Source organism: Antechinus flavipes, chromosome X (assembly GCF_016432865.1).
Source record: "Antechinus flavipes isolate AdamAnt ecotype Samford, QLD, Australia chromosome X, AdamAnt_v2, whole genome shotgun sequence".
NCBI classification, from domain to species: domain Eukaryota; kingdom Metazoa; phylum Chordata; class Mammalia; order Dasyuromorphia; family Dasyuridae; genus Antechinus; species Antechinus flavipes.
In genome coordinates this window covers 42,049,443-42,071,451 of record NC_067404.1, presented here as the reverse complement: position 1 = coordinate 42,071,451, position 22,009 = coordinate 42,049,443, and the positions used below count along the sequence as shown (strand labels likewise).

The 22,009-nt window shown below is 40.5% G+C and overlaps 1 protein-coding gene across 2 annotated transcripts in view; it reads right to left on the bottom strand.

The window, feature by feature from the left end:
• Window positions 1–22,009, bottom strand: part of GPC3 (glypican 3) — a 703,653-nt gene that overhangs the window by 649,310 nt on the left and 32,334 nt on the right. The window contains exons 1-2 of one of the 2 annotated variants that reach the window (XM_051968696.1): window positions 17,264–17,359; window positions 6,238–8,329 (exon numbers count right to left, since the gene is read on the bottom strand). In XM_051968696.1, coding sequence (XP_051824656.1) covers window positions 6,784–8,280 — 1,497 coding nt within the window. In that variant the 5' untranslated portion in view covers window positions 8,281–8,329; window positions 17,264–17,359 and the 3' untranslated portion in view covers window positions 6,238–6,783. Of the gene's footprint in view, window positions 1–6,237; window positions 8,330–17,263; window positions 17,426–22,009 lie in introns of those variants that run through there. The other variant, XM_051968697.1, reaches the window with a different exon arrangement.

Below are 22,009 nucleotides of genomic sequence, written 5' to 3'. Positions count from 1 at the left end.
GTGACATCTTAGAAATAGGACTAAGTTTCAGAAAGCACCAGATGATGAAAAGAACGTGGGAGGAAAAGGTTGAGAAGCATAGATTTAGAGCAGGAAAGGACTTTAGCTCTCATTTAATCCAACCTCATTTTACAACTGAGGAACAGAGATGAAATGAGTTGTCCAGGACCCACCAGGTAGTGACAACCACAGTATGACCCCAGGTCCCGATTATAAAATCACTTACCTTTCTATTAAACCAGAAAAAGAAAATTCCAGATGGCACAGTGGAAAGAAAGAAGAAAATAGTAACAAAAAGAGGGTTAGGATCATGTTTACCATGGGGAGGAGGGAAAAGCAAATTGTCCTCAACTGTCTTTGCTGCTGATTCTCCTAGCTGATCCCACATTTATAGAGGGAGTTTGGAGCCAGAGGGCTAGACTGGTCAGTAAATAAGATAAAATCCAACCCACTCCAGTGGGAATGTAAAGAGGGGAAAAAGCAGCATGGTCATGAAATAAGGGCTGGTGGCAGCCCAGGGTTTAGAGACTTGGCTAATGGGGGGAAGGGGTAAGAAGTGAGCTCTTGGAATGTCCTATCTGCAATGGCCGCTCAAGCTCCATCTCTGTCAGTGACCCGACGGTCTCCTACCTCTTAGTTTAATCCACTCATCATAAGACTTGAACACGTCCTCTGTACCAAGACCCACACACATATTTTCTGAATTACAAAACTACATAATTAAGACCACATTCGCGGCATCAAATTTTTGTTGGTCTCAATTGAAGACAAGGTCCAGAAAGGGGCTTTAGGGTCATCTCCTCTGACAGTGAAAGTTATAACAGCATTCAAATTGAGTGCAGTCTTGTACCCTATAAATTAACCGGCTATTCTTATGTCCATTTGAAAATAATTGGAGGGGGGAAGGGAGAAAGAATAAAATAACTTTACCTCTTTGGAAAGTCTAAAAGCCTGTTTCAAAAGGGACCCCACAAATGGATAAGATTACAAGTACAAGCAATTTGGCTGTAATGAGACATATGTGTTTCCCCCCCAAAAAGGATAGTGCTACAATTCATGCAATAAAAACCACAAAACTTATGAGGAAAATGGAATTGGGGACATAAACTAAAAAAGCTTCATCAGTTGACTATCAGTTTGAATAAATTTGGACATGAATTTATGCAAATATTTTAGGTTGTTATATCAAATACTTTAAAATAAAGTATAATTTTTGAGATTAAAAACAAAAAATGACCAAAAATAGAACTCAAACCAAAAACAGTAGCACAATTTTATACATGTTAAATGGTTAAGAAACACGTAAGTGCTACAATAGTGTCAGAAGCCTCAGGCTTCAAGAACCCAGTTGAACAGACCACTAGTCCAGGCCCGAGGCTGTAGGGCCAAAAACCATTGCAGAAAGGAATGGGGTGGTGAGGACCAGACTGTCTCAGCTTACAGCACCTCTTATACCAGAAGATAAATATCAAATAGAGCATTTTACCTTGACAAAAACCTGAAATTTGCTTGTGAAACTAAGCGTCAGAAGGGTTACAGTTTGTGGGTTACTGTGAAATGGCACAATTTTCTGCATTCTCGTTCCTTTTCCCAGAAGACATTGAACAGAAACAAATTCAAAATTCACTTCATACTTCCCAATGTCAATAACTGGAACAAATTTGAGTTTCTGAAACATGTGTTATAGCAGAACCAACTGTATCCTAAGACAATGTTCAGAAATAACAGTTGCTCTGACATTTTCTGAAGAATCAGTGATGATAATTCAGTTTCAATTCAAATTGTTATGTTTATAAATGTTTATAAATAAATTTATAAAAGTAATGCTTTGGGCTCAATGAATATTTCCCACTCAGAAGAAATCGTAACTGAAAAGACTTGAGGTACTGACTCAGAAGCCAACAGGTGACTGCACTTGTTCATGGGCACTCAAGGAGTATATGTGTGGGGTGAGCATTCAATAAGCTCTCTGTGACTTACCTTGCAAGTTGTCCCAAAAAGCTACCTTTCTTACCTGTCAGGAATCAACTCAACGCAATCAATTCAAGCCTACTCATGCAATCAATTCAAGCCTCCCTAATTTGAACTAATTTTAGCAAAAGGTAATCTCAATGAAGTGCAGATTATAGACTATTTTTTTAATGTAGTTTTACTTTTATCAACATCTACACGAATTTAAACCAATGGCTAAAGTGGTTGCAAGAGGATGTCTTGCTAGGTTTATCTTACTGAGCAAATAATCCACTGGAAACTAGCATTATTTGCATGCACCTAATTAATGAGTTTGCTGAAGTCCTTGAAGACAACTTGTTTTCTCAACTAAGTTAAACATGCCTCCTACAATCTTAGGTCTGCTATTCATTTGCTCAGTAGACCACCACTCCTCATAATAGGAAACTTTGGCATAAGTAAAAATATCATGTAGTAAAATTAGAGCTGGAGAACTCACTGGTGGACGATAATTTAAACATTTTTTTGCTTGGCTTTGTCTTTGACATTTCAGCATCTTCTATGCTGTGTAGTATTATAGTCATACTGTGGATTATAACTTAGAATCAGAGAATCAATATCACATCATGTGAAATTCCTGAAGTTGCTGTGTGCAAACATTTTGAAAATTGTTCCCAGCATCACAAAAATACTATCTTATTTCTTGTATTACTCAGATATTATTAATAAAGGCTATTTAATAGACTTGAGATAGAAATGCCGATCACATTGCTAATAGAGAAAACTATGGAGACTGAATGTGGACGAAAGCATAGTATTTTTCTGTTTTTGTTTGTTCAGGTTTTTCTCTCATGGTTTTCACCCTTTTGATTTTTCTTACACAATGTGACAAATATGGAAATATGAATAAAAGAATTGTACATATTTAACCTATATCAGATTGCTTGCTGTCTTGGGGAGGAAAGGAGGGAGAAAACTTAGACCACAAAAGTTTTAAAAAGATGAATGTTGAAAACTACCTTTACATGTGTTTGAAAAAATTAAATAGTATTTAATAAATAAAAATCCTCCAAAACCTAAAAAAGATTATTTAAGAATTTGAGGATACTTTTCCATCAGGGACTTCCACAAGCATGAAATTAACTGTGAGGGAAAGACATGATTGTTTCTTTCCTCAAGCCATGATTCCAGGCTCCAGTTCTGGTTCTAACTACTCTTGGACTACAGCAACTAAAAAGGGAGCAATGAGATGCAGTGTGGTATGCTGTAGATAATTACCTATGTGGATCACTTCTTAATTAACCATAGCAAACTTATTTCAGTTACAAAATAATTTTTAAACCCTCTCTACCCTAAGTAGACAGAAAGTATCTAAATTCCATTCCATTCATAACTCCTTTGGATTGTATCACTGTCAAACTCGGCCAGTTCCTCAGGAGCCAAATGCTATTTAAATCATTTTCATAATTCTAAAATGCCTGTAAGACAAGTCCAGTGTCTAATTATACCACTTAAATTTGTTGAAGATGTTTGGGGATGTGTGTGTTTTTTAACTTCAATAATGAAGAAGCCCAAGGGTTTTAAAACCCTAATAATCTAATAAACTTTGCTAAGTGAGCATTGTAACAGATACGCCTGGATGGGATTTGTAAATGCCAGACAATTTCCCCTGATCTTTATCAGTGAAAAGAAGTCTAAAGCTTTGGCAGGAAGAAATTAAATTTGGTGCAAAATAATACCATCTGGCCAAACGGCATTGGTCAGACCAGCAAAACCCTGTAGATGTCAAACTGAAGAGTATTAAAATGAACTCTAAAGAGAGTGTATGTGTGTGTTATCTTTTATGAGGTGTTAGGAAATGTTGCTGTACTAGTATATATCATGGAAAGACTACAATCCTCTTCCTCTACTTTGCCTCCTACTAGGAAATCATTAGCATTAATAAAACTGATGCTAGATTTGAAGCCAGAAGACCAGGGTCAAATTTCAGCTCTACTACTTAGTACCTGTGTGATTAAAAAAATCATTTGACTTCTCTAAGTTTTTCCATCTTTAAAAGGAGAAAATAAGAAGAGATGATCTCTTAGGTCCTTTTTCAACTCTCAAGTCTATCCTATTGTGTGTTCAGTGCCATGTTAGGTGCTAGGAGCAAACATCTATCCAAAAATGAATACAAGGAATAACATGGCATTGAATTCAGGCAGGATTCTACCCAGTGCTGCTTGAGCCTCCCTCTGCAGAGGCTGGATGAGCAGGATATATTTTCTGGAGGAAAGAAAATGGTGGCAAGACAACTTTTTAAGCCATCTTAATAGGCTGCCAATGTCGAGGCTCCAATACAGATGTTCACCTGGCTGGAAAGGTCTTAGAAGCACGAAATCCTTCTCCCCGGTTGGAAGAGAGACAACAAAACCACACTGTAGATAGAGCATAAAACCTCACCAACTGGAAAGTAAGACATAATCAAATGGGTAAAAAGTCAGACTTACAATTTTGTTCAATATGTTTTTATTACTTTCAGCTTCATGTGGTACCTGGGTCAACTTTGATAAGAAAAAACCTACTTTAAGGAAAAGAAGAATGACTTGAAATTAGCATAATGTATATCCAAAGGCATTAAGTTTAGAAAAGTTTTTTTTTTCCCTTAAGGAGGTTCATCACCCCACCCCAAAGACTTAATTATTAAGTCATGTAATTGGTCCTCATCTTACTCAGGACACTACTGTTCACACCTGTTTTACTGGAACATTCTCCTCTCCTCAGCCATGCGACTCTGGACAAGTTGTATTCCATGGATGACTTTTTAGTTCCCTCCTTTGTAAAATAAAGGGGTTTGACTAGAGAAGGAAGCTCCAAGATCCTTTTCCCAGCTCATGTCCTGTTTTAGAATTATCTTCCTTCCTTCCTTTCCTATCATTCCTCTGCCTTCTTTTTCTGACTTCTCTTCCTTTTCTCAAACTCTTTCCATTTTTAAAGTTGGTAACCAAAGATATTTTCCTGAGTCAGGAAGCCATCAAAATGAACTAATTAAACTCACCATCTTCTGGACTCTGATGAGAAATTCACTCTTTTATAATGGGATTACTAGAGCTTTACTATACAGCTGAGTGGTTTGATTAATAATTCACATTTTTTGAGGATATGTAACTTTACCTCATGTTCATAGTATGTGTTCCCAAATTTCTTCTATTTGGCTTAATGTTGTTACATTTAGTGTAATAAATGAGTTAAGTTCTTATTAAAAGCCAATGTAATTATTCCCTCCTGTGGATTATTTTCCAAGAAGAAAGGGCTATGTCACAATAACATCAGTTTATGTCCTGGACCTTAACAAGGCTCAGGTCTAGTGAGACCCATGCAGAGAAACATGAAAAAACAAGAGGGATAACAGGCCAGTGTGGGGAGGGGGTGTGGACCAGGAGGAGTGGAAAGAAAGATGGAGAATATAACTTGGAGCCTTAAAAACTTGTATTATTTTTTAAAATCTAAATTAATAAATGATTTAATCTCAAAAACGTGTTCCTCAACATTGAAGTCATTATTTAATCACGTATTAACTGTGAAGGGGGTGGAGAGCAAGACAAAAGGCTTTGCTTGATTAAAGCGCCTAAAGTTATTTTAACCATAATTGTCTCGAGGAGTTGCTCTTTGCTTGTGTACTAACCTTGGCCAGATTTATTAAGAGGCTGGTAGTGGTGGGAGGGCAAGCCAGACAAAAAAAATCTGTTTCAAAATTATGAAGGGTAGATGGAAAGACAAAGGGGAGAAAAGAAAGAGGCAAATTTCTTGACTTTGTTTTTGTCCTCCTTGGATGGAGAGGAGTTGAATGTATCCATCCTTTCAACACAAACAATATCAGCTACCTGGAGGCTCCTCAAAGAAGCCCCAGGAGATGTCTTTCTGACAAGAATAAAACTGGGGGCCAACCACCTGATATTACAAGCACTGTTTATAAAGAGCCCATAATAGGCCAGAGAAGGATTTAGGATGCTTTAGGGAGGGAGATCACCAGTATCCAACTTTTCAGCTTCACTTCTAGGGAAGAGAAGCCCTCTGTTGTAAATTGTGTCTGTGTGTAATCCTATTTATTTATGCACAGGTTTTCTGTAACCTGTCTAGATGAAACAAAAGTCAAAAAAGATCCCAGGTCTTCAGTCTTGGTGGGGTCATTGGACTCAGCACTCAGAGAGCTGTCCTCTAATAGTAACAGAATCAGTGAGAAGACTGATTCCCCATTCCCAACCAAAATGTCATTCGCAATTATGGAAACAAGGAAGAAAATTCCAATAGAGCAGAAAGTATCTTTATTCTTAGATATTGCATAGAACATAAACATTTAAGCTAAAAAACATGCCCTCCATGAGGGGGAACCTGAAAAACAACAGCTGAGAACAAGATTTGAGAGGATGATCCTCTAGAGCCCACAATGCTGGAAGCCCAACATAAACTGTTTCAGTGAGCTTTAAGCCACTTAAAAGAATAGTGTTTGAGGACCTGAAAGCACCTGGGAAAGGTGATACTCCCTAACTCTTCCAGTTTTACCCCACCGTTCTGAGGCCTTTGGGAAAGTTTTGAGATCTGGAATAGAGCAACATTCAAACTATTCTATCTCCTCCTCTAAAACTTGAAATTTTCAGAGAGGGCCCAAGTTCCAAAGAGTTGGGCCACTTATCATGTTCTTCTATCTCTTGTCTCAACCATAACTTTAAGTAAACTCTTAAGGAAGGCCTAAAATCACATCAGATGGGCCATGGATCATTTTATCTCCTAGTATATATAGCTGCATAGAAATCATCACTGAAGGGCTAAAAAACTCTGGAATGGCCTGATACTCTAGCCGTTCCTATGCCAGGCCCAATTATAGCTCCATGGAGACCAATCCAGGAAAGGTTGATAGTCCCTATGGTAAGTGCTTACTAAAGCTCTTCCATCTCTTGCCCCAACCGCGGGTCCTGGGAACCCTTGAGGGATAGCCTGAGACATCCTGATGTGGTCAATTATTCTAAGTCTTCCATCTCCTGTTCCATGGACAACATTATGGAAGTTCCGAGACCTCCTGGGGTAGCCAGATACCATAGGTCTTCCATCTCCTCTCCCAATTACTCTTCCATCTCCTCTCCCAATTACTCTTCCACGAAAAGCATCAGAAAAGACTTGATGCGCTCTGGGATAGGCAGCTCCCCTAAATCTTCCATTTCCTCTCCCAAACATGCCTCCACGAAAAGCATCAGGGAAGACCTGAGGCCCTCTGAAAAAGGTACCTCTTCTAACTCTTCGCTCTATATGTGTAGTAATCATAGTCACATCAGGGAAAGCCCATGATCTTCTGAAATGGTCACTTCCTCTCATTCTTTCATCTGCTGGCCCACCCATAGCTCCCTGAAAACTATCAGGGTAATTCCAAGAGCTCCCAGGATAGCCAGTTATTTTAGATCTTCTATTGCCTACTCCAAATACAGCTCTATGGAAAGAATCACGGAAGAACCAACATCTCCTGGACTGAATATTTACTCTCACTCTTCCTTCTCCTGGTCCACCCATGGCTCCACGAGGTAAACCATCAGGGAAGGTCCCCATAGGTTGGGGATTTGGTCTGAATCTGGGATTTCCTCGTCCAACTGCAGCTCCACGGGGACCATTACGGAAAGCCCTAGACCTTCTGGGATCTGTACTTCCTCTTGAATCTCCTACCCCAGCCATACCCTCAGGAAGACCAAAGGGGAAAGTTGGAGGCCTTCTGAAATGGGCAGTTCCTCTAGCTCTCATATCTCCATGATCAGCAAGATGGAATAAGTCAGGAAAGGCCCAAGGCCTGTTCATCTGGGCAGGTTTTCTACCTCTTCCATTTCCTACCCCACGTGGAGGTCCACGAGGACCACCATGAAAGCCCTGAAACCTGTTTGGATGGCCCGCCATTCTACCTCTCCCCTCTCCAGGCCCCATCACAGGTCCATAGACTTCATCAGAGAAGGGATGAGGCCACCAAGGATAGGGCATTGGCATGGCTCTGGCCCCATCGTCCCTCATAAAAGCCTCGGGTAAACGAGCAGTATTTGGGAAAGAACGAGATACTCTAACAAAGTTCACCGAGTGCGCTATCACTCTTTCACCTCTGCTCCTTCCACTGCCAAAATGGAGAGTATCATGTTGGAATTGGGGCATCCTAGGACAGAAACCCCGTCGTGGTCCAGCTCCTCTTTCCCCTCTTCTTACTAGATGCTCGCGCTCTCCCCCCTGAAAGCGCCTCATACCACCACGGAAGCGTGGCGGACGCTGAGAGTGGTCCTGTTCTTTCATGTCCACCCCTGTTGGAGGCCTTACTCCTACCATCCAGACAATGGAAAGATGATCAGCTGAGGGCACACTCTACCACGGCAACCTGAAGTCATACAAATATTCCAGTTAGAACTTCGGAATTGGTACAATCTTGACCAGGCACATTCTGCTATGGCAATATCCACTCACAGACACTTAAATGGCAATTTAAACAAAATACCTATTCCCAAATTTTTCCATTAACTGAATACCAACTACTTGGCAACACCCCTTGTTAGCCTCCCAATCTACTCATTCATTAAGCTCTATTATCCAGTTTGAATCCATCATTACCTTCTGATTCTCTTCTAGATTAGCTTCTACCCAGATTAACTCTGTTCCTCCTCTAGCCTATTGTAGCCCAGTGCATTGTGACTTCTACATTCCTATTCCTCTCATGCTCTCCTAAGGCTCTTCAGAGCACTCTTTTACATGCTTACTTTTTAACTGAAACCCGATTCTCCTTTGAGGAACATCACAAATCCTGGAATGCTCTACAATGGGTACCATAGATTAGATTTAGAACTGAAAATGAATGAACTGAGATCATTCTAGTCCAAACTGTCCCCCATGAATAAAGTGAGAGGGGAAGTGACTTTTCCAAGATCACCCACGTAGTAAGAGACAGAGGCTAGGAATAGAACCCAGGATCCAGAGCTCTTTCCACTGAATCATCTTGTCTTTCCTCCTCCAAAATGGTAGGCCTGGAAATGCTCCTCTCTAAGCACAATACATTCTTCCATTTCGCTTCTGAATGCCCATTGTACTACATTTCGAGACAGAAGGCTTCAGTTTGAATTCCGACTCTACCATATTAAGTAGCACAAGTCTCTGTTCTGCTCTGGGACCCAGTTTCCTCTGCTGTAAAATGAAAGGGCTAGATTAGATAATGTCCAAATCTCCAACTCTAACACTCTGCTGATTCTGTAATTAAAAGTAAATTTTATCCTCATCATTAGCTCTAACTCCTCAACCCCTCCCCTAGATTCTAGACCGACTCTTGTACTCAAGCTTCAATTTCTCTGTCTACCCAGTCTTAATCCATCAGTTGCCACCACAGGATTTGTTATCACCCTAAAATTCCTCAGTCATTCCCCATCTACTAATCCTCAACCTTAGAATACCCCCACTATTCCCTCCTGCTCCTGGAAATGGCTGAGAAAGTCACTGATTTCATCCATTATAAGTTTAAACTATAAAACTATCAACTGGGCCTGAGGCAATCATATTTAACACTTATTGATCCCCTATCTAATTACCCACAATCACAGAAGATGACTATATCTCTGTTTTAACTGATATCAAGACCAGCCAGTAGGAACTCCCTCAATTCTCATCTTCTACACTTCAAAACTTCAGGGGATTCACTGAGGAAAACATGTTTACTTTTTGCCAAAAGACTAAGTTTTCCCTTAAATCCTTCTCCCTACTTCTACAATCATTTCTCTCTGGTGCATTTTCAATTTTTTCTCCGTTGACTTCATCATCTGCCTACAAAAACATGTTTAAGTTGTTTAGCATATATAGGACTGCTTGCCATCCTGGGGGGGGGGGGGGGAGGAGGGAGGGAGGGGGAAAAAACGAAACATAAGTGATTGCAAGGGATAATGTCGTGTAGAAATTATCCTGGCATGGATTCTGTCAATGCGAAGTTATTATTAAATAAAATAAAATTTATTATTAAAAAAAAAAAAAAAAAAAAAAAAAAAAAAAAACAAAAACATGTTTAAGTATCCTCCATTATTAATTTTTTTAAATTTACCTTGATGTACACCAAATTCCTGCTCCCCATGTATAGCAAATCTATACCCAATGCTTCTATGACCTTTTTTTACCTACTCAATCCCTTAACAATCTGATTTCTGTCCCTATGCTGCTACTGAAACTGCTTTCCAAGGATCACCAATCTCTTTTATTGTCAAATCAACAGTCTTTTCCTCAATCTTTATATCCTACTCAACTTCTCCATAGAACTCATCACTTCCAACCTCTTGCTCCCTTAACACTCTCTCCTTCAGCTTCAGAGGCACTTTCCTCTTCCAGTATCCTCCTTACCTCTCCTAATCACTCCTTTCCCAGCTCCTTCACTGTGTGATAGGGAAAAAAAAAAAGCTGACTGAATTCATTGGCCCTGAGAGCTGGACTAGGCAGCCTCAGAGTTCTCCTTGAACCCTAGAGCTATGAGCTAATTATCTTTTTAATCCCAGTTTCTTTCTCTGGGGATTCCTGGTAATTCTTTCTTTGTATATTGTTCCTTCTGTATGCCCGTGCTATCTGCCAAGTAAGCTGTGAACTAGTTGTCCCGACCTTCAACAACTTCAACGGTCTGACACCAACCTCCTTTTTCTTATCCTCCTCCCTTCTTCAGAGCTGATTCATTTCCAGCTCTGAGGAGGCATGTAAAATCTAGGAGGCACCTAGGTGACTCAGTGGATAGAGCCCTGGGCCTGCAGTCAGAAAGACTCCGAGTTCAAAACCAGCCTTAGACGTGTACTAGTTGTGTGACCCTGGGTGATACTTAACCTCTGTCACTGGAGAAAGAAAATGCAAACCATTCCAAGTATCTTTGCCAAGAAAGCCCCATAGACAGTAGGGCGTGTGGAGTCATGAAGAATCCTCCGGGGATCGAACAATGCTCCCTCCTCCACACTGTGCTCCAACCAAACTAAGCCCCCCTTGATGTCAGCTGCCATAAAACCCTTTCCCCCACCATGTCCTGCTCTGAACAGTAGCTACCATCATTTCCTAGGCTTGGAATTGTCCTTCCCCCATCTCCACATTTAAAATGGATAGGATTTCAAAGCCTCAGCTTAAATTCCTCTACAAAACTGCACAAAATTCTTCTTAAGCCATAAATGATTTTTTTTACCTCTCATAACTTGTGTGGTGTGCTAATTGTGTTCTACATACTTACCACGTTCTGTGTTTCATGGTACAATCATTGAGGGAATGTACTGTAGCTACACACACATGCACGCACACACACACACACACACACACACACACACACACACACAGCCAGCCAGCCAGCGAGAGAAACAGGAGACAGAGACAGAGAGAGAGAGGCAGGGGAGAGGGAATTGCAAGCTCCAAGAAGTATTGAAAATATCTTTTTTGACTCTTACACCTCCTCTGGGTGTAGCTCAATGCTGAGCATGCAGTAGGCACTTAATGTTTGTTGAATTGAATCGCCTTCCCAGGGTAGCTGTTTGAATTCAGGTGAAAGGATGGAGAAAATAATGCCTTTCTTTGTCCGGCCTTCCTCAGGAGTCTTGCAGGTACCCCCCAAAAAAGGTTTGGAGACCAGGAACCCTCTCCAATCTGTAAATTACTTGTCAATGGGTTTTAACCCATCCATTTTATTCAACTGTCACAACCAGGAGGAGGAAGGCAGCCTAGGGATTATCCCCGGCTTATAGCAGAAAAGTTGAAGCTCAGAGAACAGAAGCCAAATGCTCCAGAGACACAGCTAGTAGAGTTGAACCTCAAGTCTAGGTGCTCTGACAGCATATCATTACACGATCCCATGTTGAAAAGTATTTCAAGCACACAAAGAAATAACTGTAACTGTGCAAAGAACAACTCTCAATATGGAAAGCCACAGCCATCCCAAGGAGACACATTTACCATGCTGGAGCACCTGCACAGAATGATACACCAAGAGTTGCTATTCCCTCCAACAAGCACTAGCCATTGGATATTACCAGCAATTAACTTTGGTCACTGGAGGCTATGAAGAGATCATCCGGATGCTATGCTATACAATATAGTGGAATGAAATCTAGAATCGGGGCTTAGCAATGGAATCCAGTCCACACAGAAGCTCTAGGTGGCAGTAGGGTTTCAAGGCCCTTCAATGATCTTAGGTAAGTTTTGGTACCATCTCCGGTGGCAAAATTCCAGTAAGGCTGAACCTCCAGGAATTCTGGCCTGTGCTCATGATTCCTGGGAGAATGGGGCTCTGGGAAACACAATTCTTGTTTGGCCTGAGGCAGAAGGGCCAGGAGCTAGAGGATCAGGAGAGCACCAGCACTGAAGAAACACCAGTGATTGTAGGGCTAGACCCAGGCCTTACTGAACAGGATCTCTGAGAACTCTTACTGAGGTGCTACCATCCACTTTTAACAAAAAACAGAGCTCAGCCACGAGGACTCTGGCAACGAGAAAAATCCCATCACACAGTAGCCTTGAAAAGAGACTCTGGTCTCAATGAGACCTGAAGTTTCAGATCAAATGTCAGCTAAAGAAACCCAACTCCAAGGTCCTATTCTGGATGGCAATCTGTTCCAGGACAAATTACACCAGTGACACAAGTTTCTAATAACAAAGGTTACAACTGATTCCAGTCATAAGAACTCACCTCATTCAAGGTCAACTGCCCTGAGCCAAATGACCTAAAGAAAAAGGATGACCTTCGGCAGTCACACAGAATGGAAGGCAGTCAATCAAGCAGAACAAACATTGCCAGGACACATTTAATCAAAACATGAAATGACAGCATCAATGGCTGCCAAGTCCCAGATGCAGGCAGAGGCCAAGCTAGGGCCTAAGCATCATGGTGCCTTGGAAGCCATGATAAGGCAGCTATTCATATGAAGCCTGTGTTCTCAGTAGGAAATGGAGAGAAGACTGGCTTACCCTCAACCAAATAGGAAAATGGTTGTTTATAAGTTAGACAATCATCACAGGCTTTAGGAGGGAAAAAGAAGAAATAAAATGGAAAAAGTAGTAGTACTGGAGAACAGGGAAGAAGGGAAAAAGGAAAGGCAATTTTCCTACTTTCAGAGTTTTCCCAAGAAGAATTAATTAAGCAGAAACAGAGAAACACTGGGTTGCCCCTACTCCCCCACCCCACACCCGTATTACCAAGCACATCTAAATAAATGAAAATGAGCAAATGAGGCAAACAATGAAAATAAACAACTTTCTTTTACTGCGCCAATCATTAACAAAATGCTATTAGGAAGAAAATACTCCAGTTTCTGTAGCCAAGTACCCTAAGTTCAATTTATAAGGGTAAAAGTCCTCTTGAAAACTTAACTACAAAAGCTCTCTCTACCAGAAGTCCTCAACAGCTTGATGTGGGTATGGATCCAGGTTCTGGTACCATCTCTGACACTTACTACCTATGCCACTTTGAACATATCACTAAATGTTCCAGGGCCTCAGTTTCCTCATCTGTAAAATAAGAGGATGGGATTGTCGTTGTTGCTGTTGTTGGCCTCTGAAGTCCCTTCCAGATTCAGGAGCATCTACTGACCAGTTTTCCAGAGACTAAGAAATAAACATATCCCAATTGGGCTAGCGATTACTTCAAAAGATTATGATTCCAAGACAAGCTAAACATACTTCTCTGTGAAATGGTTGCAGAGAGAAATATTAAATCATGATAGTAAATCTCTCAGATGGGCAAATCAAAAGCGGCAAATATGGGAAATTATTCTAGTGACCAGAGCAGCTAGGTGGCATTGTGAATAAAACCCCAAGCCTAGAGACAGGGGGGGCCCAAGCTCAAATCAAACCTCAGATACTAATTGGCTATATGACCCTAGGCAAGTCACTTCACCATGTTTACCTCATTTCCTAGTCCATAAAATGAGCTGGAGAAGAAAATGGCAAACCACTCCAATCTCTTTGCCAAGAAAACCCTAAATGGGGTCATGAAGAAGCAGACATGACTGAACCACAACAATGTTCCAATGATCTAGGAAGAAATGAGGGATTTGGGACAAGGATTATCCTCAGCGTGATGGCTAGAAGTCAGCAACCTCTTTGTGCCCTTAGGGGTTCCCAGAATGAATGCTCAGCATAAAGTATAATTCAGAGGAAAAAGGAAGGAGGCAAGTGATTGCTCTCTTATACTATGAACTTTGACACCCCTCCCAGATTCATTCATTCACTTATTTATTTATATTTTGGGGGAACTAGATAAAAGAGGAGAGCCTTTCCCCTAATTGCGCCCTAGCCTTCATCCCCGAATAGGCATTACCTCAGTCAAATTAAGAACTGTTAAAGACCTTAGCTTACAAAAGCCAAGGTCTCCCATTACACCCGGGGCCACCTCCAGTCGTCCTGATCTCTATCTGGCCACTGGATCCAGATGGCTCTGGAGAGGAAAGTGAGGCAGGTGACCTTACACAACCTCTCTCACTTAAATCCAATTCATGTGCACATCCTGGCATTCCCTCCCTGATGTCACGGTGCTCTTTGAGAACAAGGGACATGCAACGAAGCACTTGGACAATTAATAACAATAGCAACTTATTATGCAGCACTTACTAAATGCTATACATTGTGAAAATACTTTTACCAATATTGTTTCATTTGATCCTCACAACAATTCTGGGAGAGTTAGGAAGGTGCTATTATCCCCAATTGATATTTAAAGAGTGAGGTGGACAGAAATGCTTTATCCAGCCATTACAAAACTACACAGCACGTGAGGCTGAATTTGAACTTGTGTCTTCCTGCCTCCATGACTAGCCATCACCTCGCTTTCATAATTACAATCTATTCTTGAACATTTAGTAGTTGTTCCTGTTTAGCTTAAGTCAGATAAGTAGTCACCAAGCAGAAAATATTAGAGATGGAAGGGACCGAGCTCCACATTACAGATGAAGAAACTAATGCCTGAATAAATAAGCTGACATTGCCAGGGTCACATGGGTAGAAAATGGCAAAGCTGGGATTCTAACCCTGGTGGTCCCAGCCCAGGTGCAGGGTCCTTTCAACTATACCCCACTATGAAAATCAGATGAAAGGCAATCTTCAACTTTTTTCTACATACATACACACACCAAAAAAACCTCTAGGAAACACCGCGCCTTCTCTCCCCAACCAAGCAGTCTAAGAGAACTTTTGAAGGACCACACGGTTTATAAATGAACCAACTACAAGTAGAATAATTCAACTAAAAGGTATCCCTGAGGCAGAAGATAATTTGGCTCAATCTTTTCTTCCCTTTTCAAACCTATCCCATTTTCCCATCATTTCCAACCCATTTGCTTCTTGAACACATCAGTCTAACTGATCCAGTTTTTTAAAACTGATCTAGGACCTTTCTGAACACTTATACTTCAACAAGTACATAATCTCATCAACCCAGGTGGGCTCCGGTGTGACAGACTGCAGTCCATCTATGATTTTTCATGTTTTCTGATTCCCATCTGTGTCCTCCTCTAAATCTTCTACAGGAGATCCATCAGATTCAATTCAACAAACACTCAACTTTGCTAAAGGCCTTCCCATCAAGTCTTGCATTAACTCGTTACTAGTGCATCATGGGGATTATCTGGATTTTTGTACTCGTGGTAATCCTGGACCTTTCCATATGTATGCTAACTGAAGCAAATATATAGACAGATTCATGTGTGGTAGTTAAGTTTTGAGGCAAGAAAGACTCCTTACTCAGCTGCCCTTTAGAGATGGGGCATCCACACCTTTATCAGTCATACCTGGGGCAAGGATTCATTCATTCAAAAGGCACTTATTAAGAACTTACTATGTGCCAGGTGCCATGCTAGGTACTGGTGTCCTAGACAAAAACTAAATAGCCCCCGCATTTAAAAAGCTTACATTCTAGTGAGGGAAGACAAGAAATACAGATATATGCATATACAGTACACAAACAAAATAAATACCACGTAGCATACTAAAGGAGGATTAGGAAAAAAAGGCTTCATGGAGAGAGTAGTGCTTGAGCTGAGTTCTGAAGGAAACGAGGGAAGGGAAGAGGCAGAGATGAGGAAAGAGTAAGTTCCAGGCCTAGGGGACAGCCAATGGAGATATGGAGGTGGGACATGGAGCTAGGCCAGTTTGGCTGGATTATAGTATGTGGTGAAAGGAGTAAGGGATAATGAGTCTGGTAAATTAGTCTGGGGCCAGGCTTTAATGACAGGCCAGAAATGCTCCGAGTTTATATTCTGTCCTAGAGGCAATAAGGAAAGATTGGAATTTATCATGTAAGGGAATAACGTGGTCACATGTGCAGTGTAGGAAAAAACACTTGGAGAGCTAAAGAGTGAATGGACTGGAATGGAGAGAGACTTGGGGCAGGGAGACCAGCAGAAGGTTACAGCAATATGACAGGTGACAGGAAACTGGAATCCAACCCCGAGTGGGGTCATGTGAGCAGTGACAAAGGACCATACAGGAGAACATGGAGATCAAAATTAGAACATTTGGCAGCTACTAAGAACAGAAACTTGCAGGATGCCAAGTTCCAAAGAAGAAAGAATGTGTCCAATAAGCCAATTTTTCTCACTTTGTAAATGAGAATAGCTGTATGTTAAATAAAGACTATCCAAAAACCACCTCCAGGAAGCAGTACAATCTCATTCCAGACTGAAATTAGAGGTCTGAGTTACTTTTCCCATCTTAAATCCCCAGTGGAGTGGGAAAATTCCTGGGTTGGGAATTCCCTCTCTCAATGGAGATAAGCAATTTGCCCATTTTATAGTTTTGGAGAACTGTCTGGAACAAAGAAAAGTTAAGTGACCTGCTCTGAATCACCCAGCTAATATCTCAGGGTACTATCTCAAGTCTATCCTGATGCCAAGGCTGACTTACCAGCCACTACAACATGTGGCTTCACTTCTTAAGATACTGTACATAGAAAGAAGAGAGAAAGCAAAATAAATGAAAAAAAAAGTGAAAGCAAAAAACCTTCCTCACCCTTCTTGCCATTCAGTTAATCCTCCTGAGATTAGTGAATACTTCCCAGACAAGCAGAGAACATCTGGACCATGAGCTTTGATAACCCTTGGCTTTCCTAAAATTTAGGCAAATCTTGACTGAAAGTGTGTCTGAGCCATCATGAGGACACTTCAGCAGAAGACTTTAACTTCAGAGACTAAGGCAGATAAAGGCGCTGCTTCTGCTGTGTGGCATGCACGCGCGCGCACACACACACACACACACACACACACACACACACACAGTGCTAGCATTTAAATGGCCAAAAGATGAAGTCACATAGCTCCCCTGCCCGACTACTCACCTTGGAACACCGCAGCATTCTGAATAATCACAAACTTGAGCTCCACACTTGCAGACTGAAGAAGCTGTTCCATATTCAAGCGAGCCAACATTTGATACTTCTCTTCCATCTTCCGTGAACAACATGTTGGACCCTTGGAAACACAAACTTGCAAATCTGAACCTGAAAAAAATAAATTTTTGATGGGTTTTAGTAGGCTGTGGGCCACATAAGAGAAGCCAAATATCCCTAGTCACTGACGCCCTTTTTGTAATATAGGGAAGTGCCACTTCATCCAGGAAGCACCTTCCTGAATTACACACGTAGCAATAATTTTCTCCATTAGACTCTATTGGCACACTGTTATGTACCTTGATTATACACTTATCATGAAATAGTATACATTGTGGTATATTTCTGCATTATTCTCTCATGAATGGAGGATCCTTTTATTAAGAGGAAGTCAGATGACACAGTAGATAGAGTACCAGACCCGAAATCAGGTTGAAGTGAATTCAAATCCAGACTCAGATAATTAAGTGAGCAAGTCACTTAACCTTCTGCCTCAGTTTCCTTAACTTTCAATTGGAGTTAGTAATAGCACCTCTTTTCCACAACTGTTGAGAGAAATGAACTAATATTTGTAAAGTTCTTAGCATAGTACCCAGAACATAAAAAGGCCTTAATGGATTATTTTTTTCTTCCCATCCTTATCTAACTCTTGCATCTCCCCAGTGGCCAATATATTGCTTTGCAGACAGAGAGTATTTAATAAATATTTCTTCAATTTTCAAATTCATTAGTATCTATTCCCTAGTCCTTGATGTTTCTCATTTATCTTCATTACTCATTCATTTTAAGTAACTAACATTAAACTAATTGCCTTTTATATGCTGTATTTAGACTCATATTTCTAATACTGAAGTATATCAAAAAAATAGTAACATCTTAATTGGTATGAGTTAAAAAAAAGTTTCATCCTTAGACCTCACAGTTTTTCTGATACAAATGTTTAATAAAGGAAATCTCAAGTTCTTTTCTTTGCTGTTTCTTTCCTATGCCCCACTGTGCCTGGCACAGGACTAGGAACATGGGAGATGCTCTATAAATACTTGTTGATTAATGCATCTTGAAGAATTGGGTCACCTCACAACTGTAAAACATGATGATTTCTCTCTTTATCCCACAGGCACAAATGTACCTTCAGCTCTACTGTTAAGTTTATCGGTTAGAAAGAAGGTGGATGCTGTCAATGGTGAATTACTATAAAACCTCAATTACTAGAAAGCTTAGATAACCAGAGATCTTCATTTACTGTACAACACCCTCAGGCTAATGGTACAAACCACTAGGAAAGAAACCAACCTCAGCGATTTTGTCCCTCTTGCCTAGACTCCCCCCCCCCCACAACCCAAAAAGTCATGGGGAATCAAAGGATTTAAGAGATGAAAAGAGGACTTTAGAGACTATCTAAGCCAAATGGCTCAAGCAGGAAGCCTGGCAAGGTGGTTAATGGTGCCTCTATGCCTCCTCAATCAAGAGGTCTAATGTTCAAATTTTCCTCACTTACTAATATGACCTTGGACAAGCCACTATCTTTGAGCCTCAATTTCCTCATCTTTCCTCACCTTTAAAATTAAGAGGTTGAACTGAATGGCCTTGAAGGTCCCTTGCAGGATTAAATCTACAATTTTATGATTCTGTTGCTCTGTTCATTTTACAGATGGAGACACTGAAGCCCAGGAAGATTTAGGGACAGTCACGCTGAACTTCAGTTTTCTCATTTTTAAAATGAGGTTAATAACATTTCAAGTACCCCAAACATTATAAAAATTAGAGCTATTATCTAATATTAGTATTATTATCACCACTTTTATTTGAGCTGTTGTGAAGATCAGGTGAAATACTCGATAAAGATCAATTTATCAATTTTAAACCACTCTATAGCCATTATTATTGTTATTACTATTATTTCCTGAGGACATCAAGGTGGTAAAGAGTAGAGCTCTGTCCCTCTGATTCTCACTCTGGTCCCCTCTCCTTGCTCCTGACTTGAGCTTGGACACCCAGCAAGCACTGAACATTTCACACCATTTTCTATACCTTTTGGCATCATCAGGCCTGAACACTGAAAAGGTTATGTGCAAAGTGATGACTTCAAGACTCTGCAAAATCTTAAGGCAGCAAATTAAAATTTAACTATGGTTACTGCATCACACATGAGGCAAAAAAGAGAACACAAACACTTTAGAAAGAAATATCCTTAAACTCTCACTTCCCAAAAACATGCCTTTACCAAACATCCCATCTCTAGGCACAGAGGCAATATGTTAGAGCAAAGAGTGCCCTTGAATTGGTGCCACAAAACCTGGACCACACAGAGAAGTGAAGTATGGATGACAGGGATGTGAAGAAGTGAATCTGACCTCAAATATCTATCATTTATGAGAGCTCAAATCTGGTCTCAGGCATTTAAAAGCTGAGTAACCCTAGGCAAGTCATTTCACCCTGTATGCCTTGTAAAAGGCACCTGTAAAATAATCTGTACAAGGAAATGGCAAACCACTCCAGTATCTTTCTTAAGAAAACTCAAACAGGATCATCAAGGACAGGATACAAATAAAACGAGTGAACAGCGTCATCACTGAGGCTCAGTGGGACAGGACTCCTGCTAGACAATGACTATGGAATGGTATCCCTTATTTAAAAGGAAGAACATAAGTGATGGTGGCAAGATGCATTAGTATAGCATATTAAAAAGACAGTCAAGAGAAAATTCAGGAATCACTGACGGGAAACTTGATGAAAGAAAAAGCGCTGAATAAGCATCGATGGAGCTCAAAATAAAGGCAATACTGGCATAAAAATATACTACAGACCACCTCAGCAGACAGAAACTATATATGCAAGAAGTTCAAGAAACAAATCACAAGTCTGGAATAGAAGCATTACATTACAGTGAAGAAAATATCAAAACAATTGATGCAATTCTTTGCCAATAGCAGAGCAGCTAATAATTTCTTGGCTTGCCTTAGGTATTTTATCTTTTAAGAGACTGAAGGAATAACAACGGTAACTATTATTCTGGAGGATAGTAGTAGGAATCTGAAATAGAAATTATGGGAATTGTAAGGGATAGGAGGAGGAAGAAAGACTATCTTAGAATTTATAAGAGACTGTAAGCTCCTTATGGGCAAGCACTATTTCATCTATATCTTTACATCCCCAGCAGTGTCTTTTATAAAATAGGGGCTTAAAAATAACATGGGGGTTTGAAAAGACGGTAGTGCCCTAAATACATACATGGGAGCCACATTCTAGACATGAATACTATCTTCCTCCTGGCACTGTATTATCAAGGGGCATGAATGGAAAACAAGTATTTGGATAGGATAGCCATGGCTTCAATTGAATTTCTGTTAGCACAAGAAGACAAGCGTATTAAAATTAAGAGATCTAGGATAAAGGAAAATTGGGCAGAGGGTCCAATGAAATAGGAAAGCAGACAAGGATGCAGACCAAGGATGGAATAGGGATAGGGTGAATAGGGGAGAGAGAAAGACAGACTTCCTAACAATTAGAACTACCCTAAAATGTAACAGGCAATTTCTGGGAGTAAGTAGTTCTGTCACCTCCCTGGAGGTCTTCAAACAAAGGTGGGATGGTCACTTTTTGTAGCTATTATAGGGGTACTCCTTGTTCAGGTACAGGTTGGCCTAGATGGCCTCCAAAGATTCTTCCAAAACTGAGATGCCGTGGCCCAGTTCCAGCCTCTTGCTACTTCTTACTATGTGACCACAGCCCATTCAATCTCTCTGGGCTTCAATTTCTGCTTCCATAAAATGGGAACAACTCATCTAATGTAATGAAAAATACAGGAAAAAGAGGCTGTGACTTCTTTGGGATTAATGGAATAATAGGGAATTCCTTCCTGACAACTGCTACTTGGGAATACTTTTTAATGACTTCATGCAATAACATTTGCAAAGCAATACATTTATGCCTGTTCTACCAAGGGCATTAAAGCAGCCCCTGTGTAAGTAGGAGCAATTGTTTCAGTTATCTTTGCTCTAAATAGATTTTGACAGGTTTTACTTTTTGAAGTCAGAAATCAAATTCCTCTTGCTTTGGCTCAGATGACAAGAGTCCTCAATCAGGGGTACTGCCTCAGAGGGTTCTCCTATTTATTCAGCTACCCCGGAGGAAGCTGCTGCCAAGAAAAGGAGAGGGGCAAGTTGTCACTAAATCTAACCGAGCACTATGTAAGAGGGTGAAGCCAAAATACCATTTGGGGTTTAGAGACAGTGACATTTATACGAAATCAAATTTAAACTCTCTTCTACACAAGCTTCATGCTTATTTTAAATGTGCTCTAAACACAAAAGCTTTATGATTCTCTATAGGGAAAGAAAACCATAGCCAGTTCTATCTCACTGAGGTCTTATTACATAAACTTGCAAAGTTTAATGATATTTCAAGAAGTTCTGATGAAAGGGAATGAATGCTAAGTTTACTGGGCCAAAAAAGAAAAGGGTCTGAAGCTGCAAATAGGACCAGGATTCAAATGCTGACTATGCTACTTAATAGCTACCATTGTGGCCTTGAGCAAGCCACTTCACCTCCATGAGCCTCAGTGTCCTCATATAGAAAACAAGGGAGTTGAGCTAGATGATCTCACAAATCTCTTACAGTTCTAAGCCTATGATCCTCATTAGATCTAAAATAATGTTGGTTGGCATTCTGTAAGGGTAATTTGGAACTGTGCGT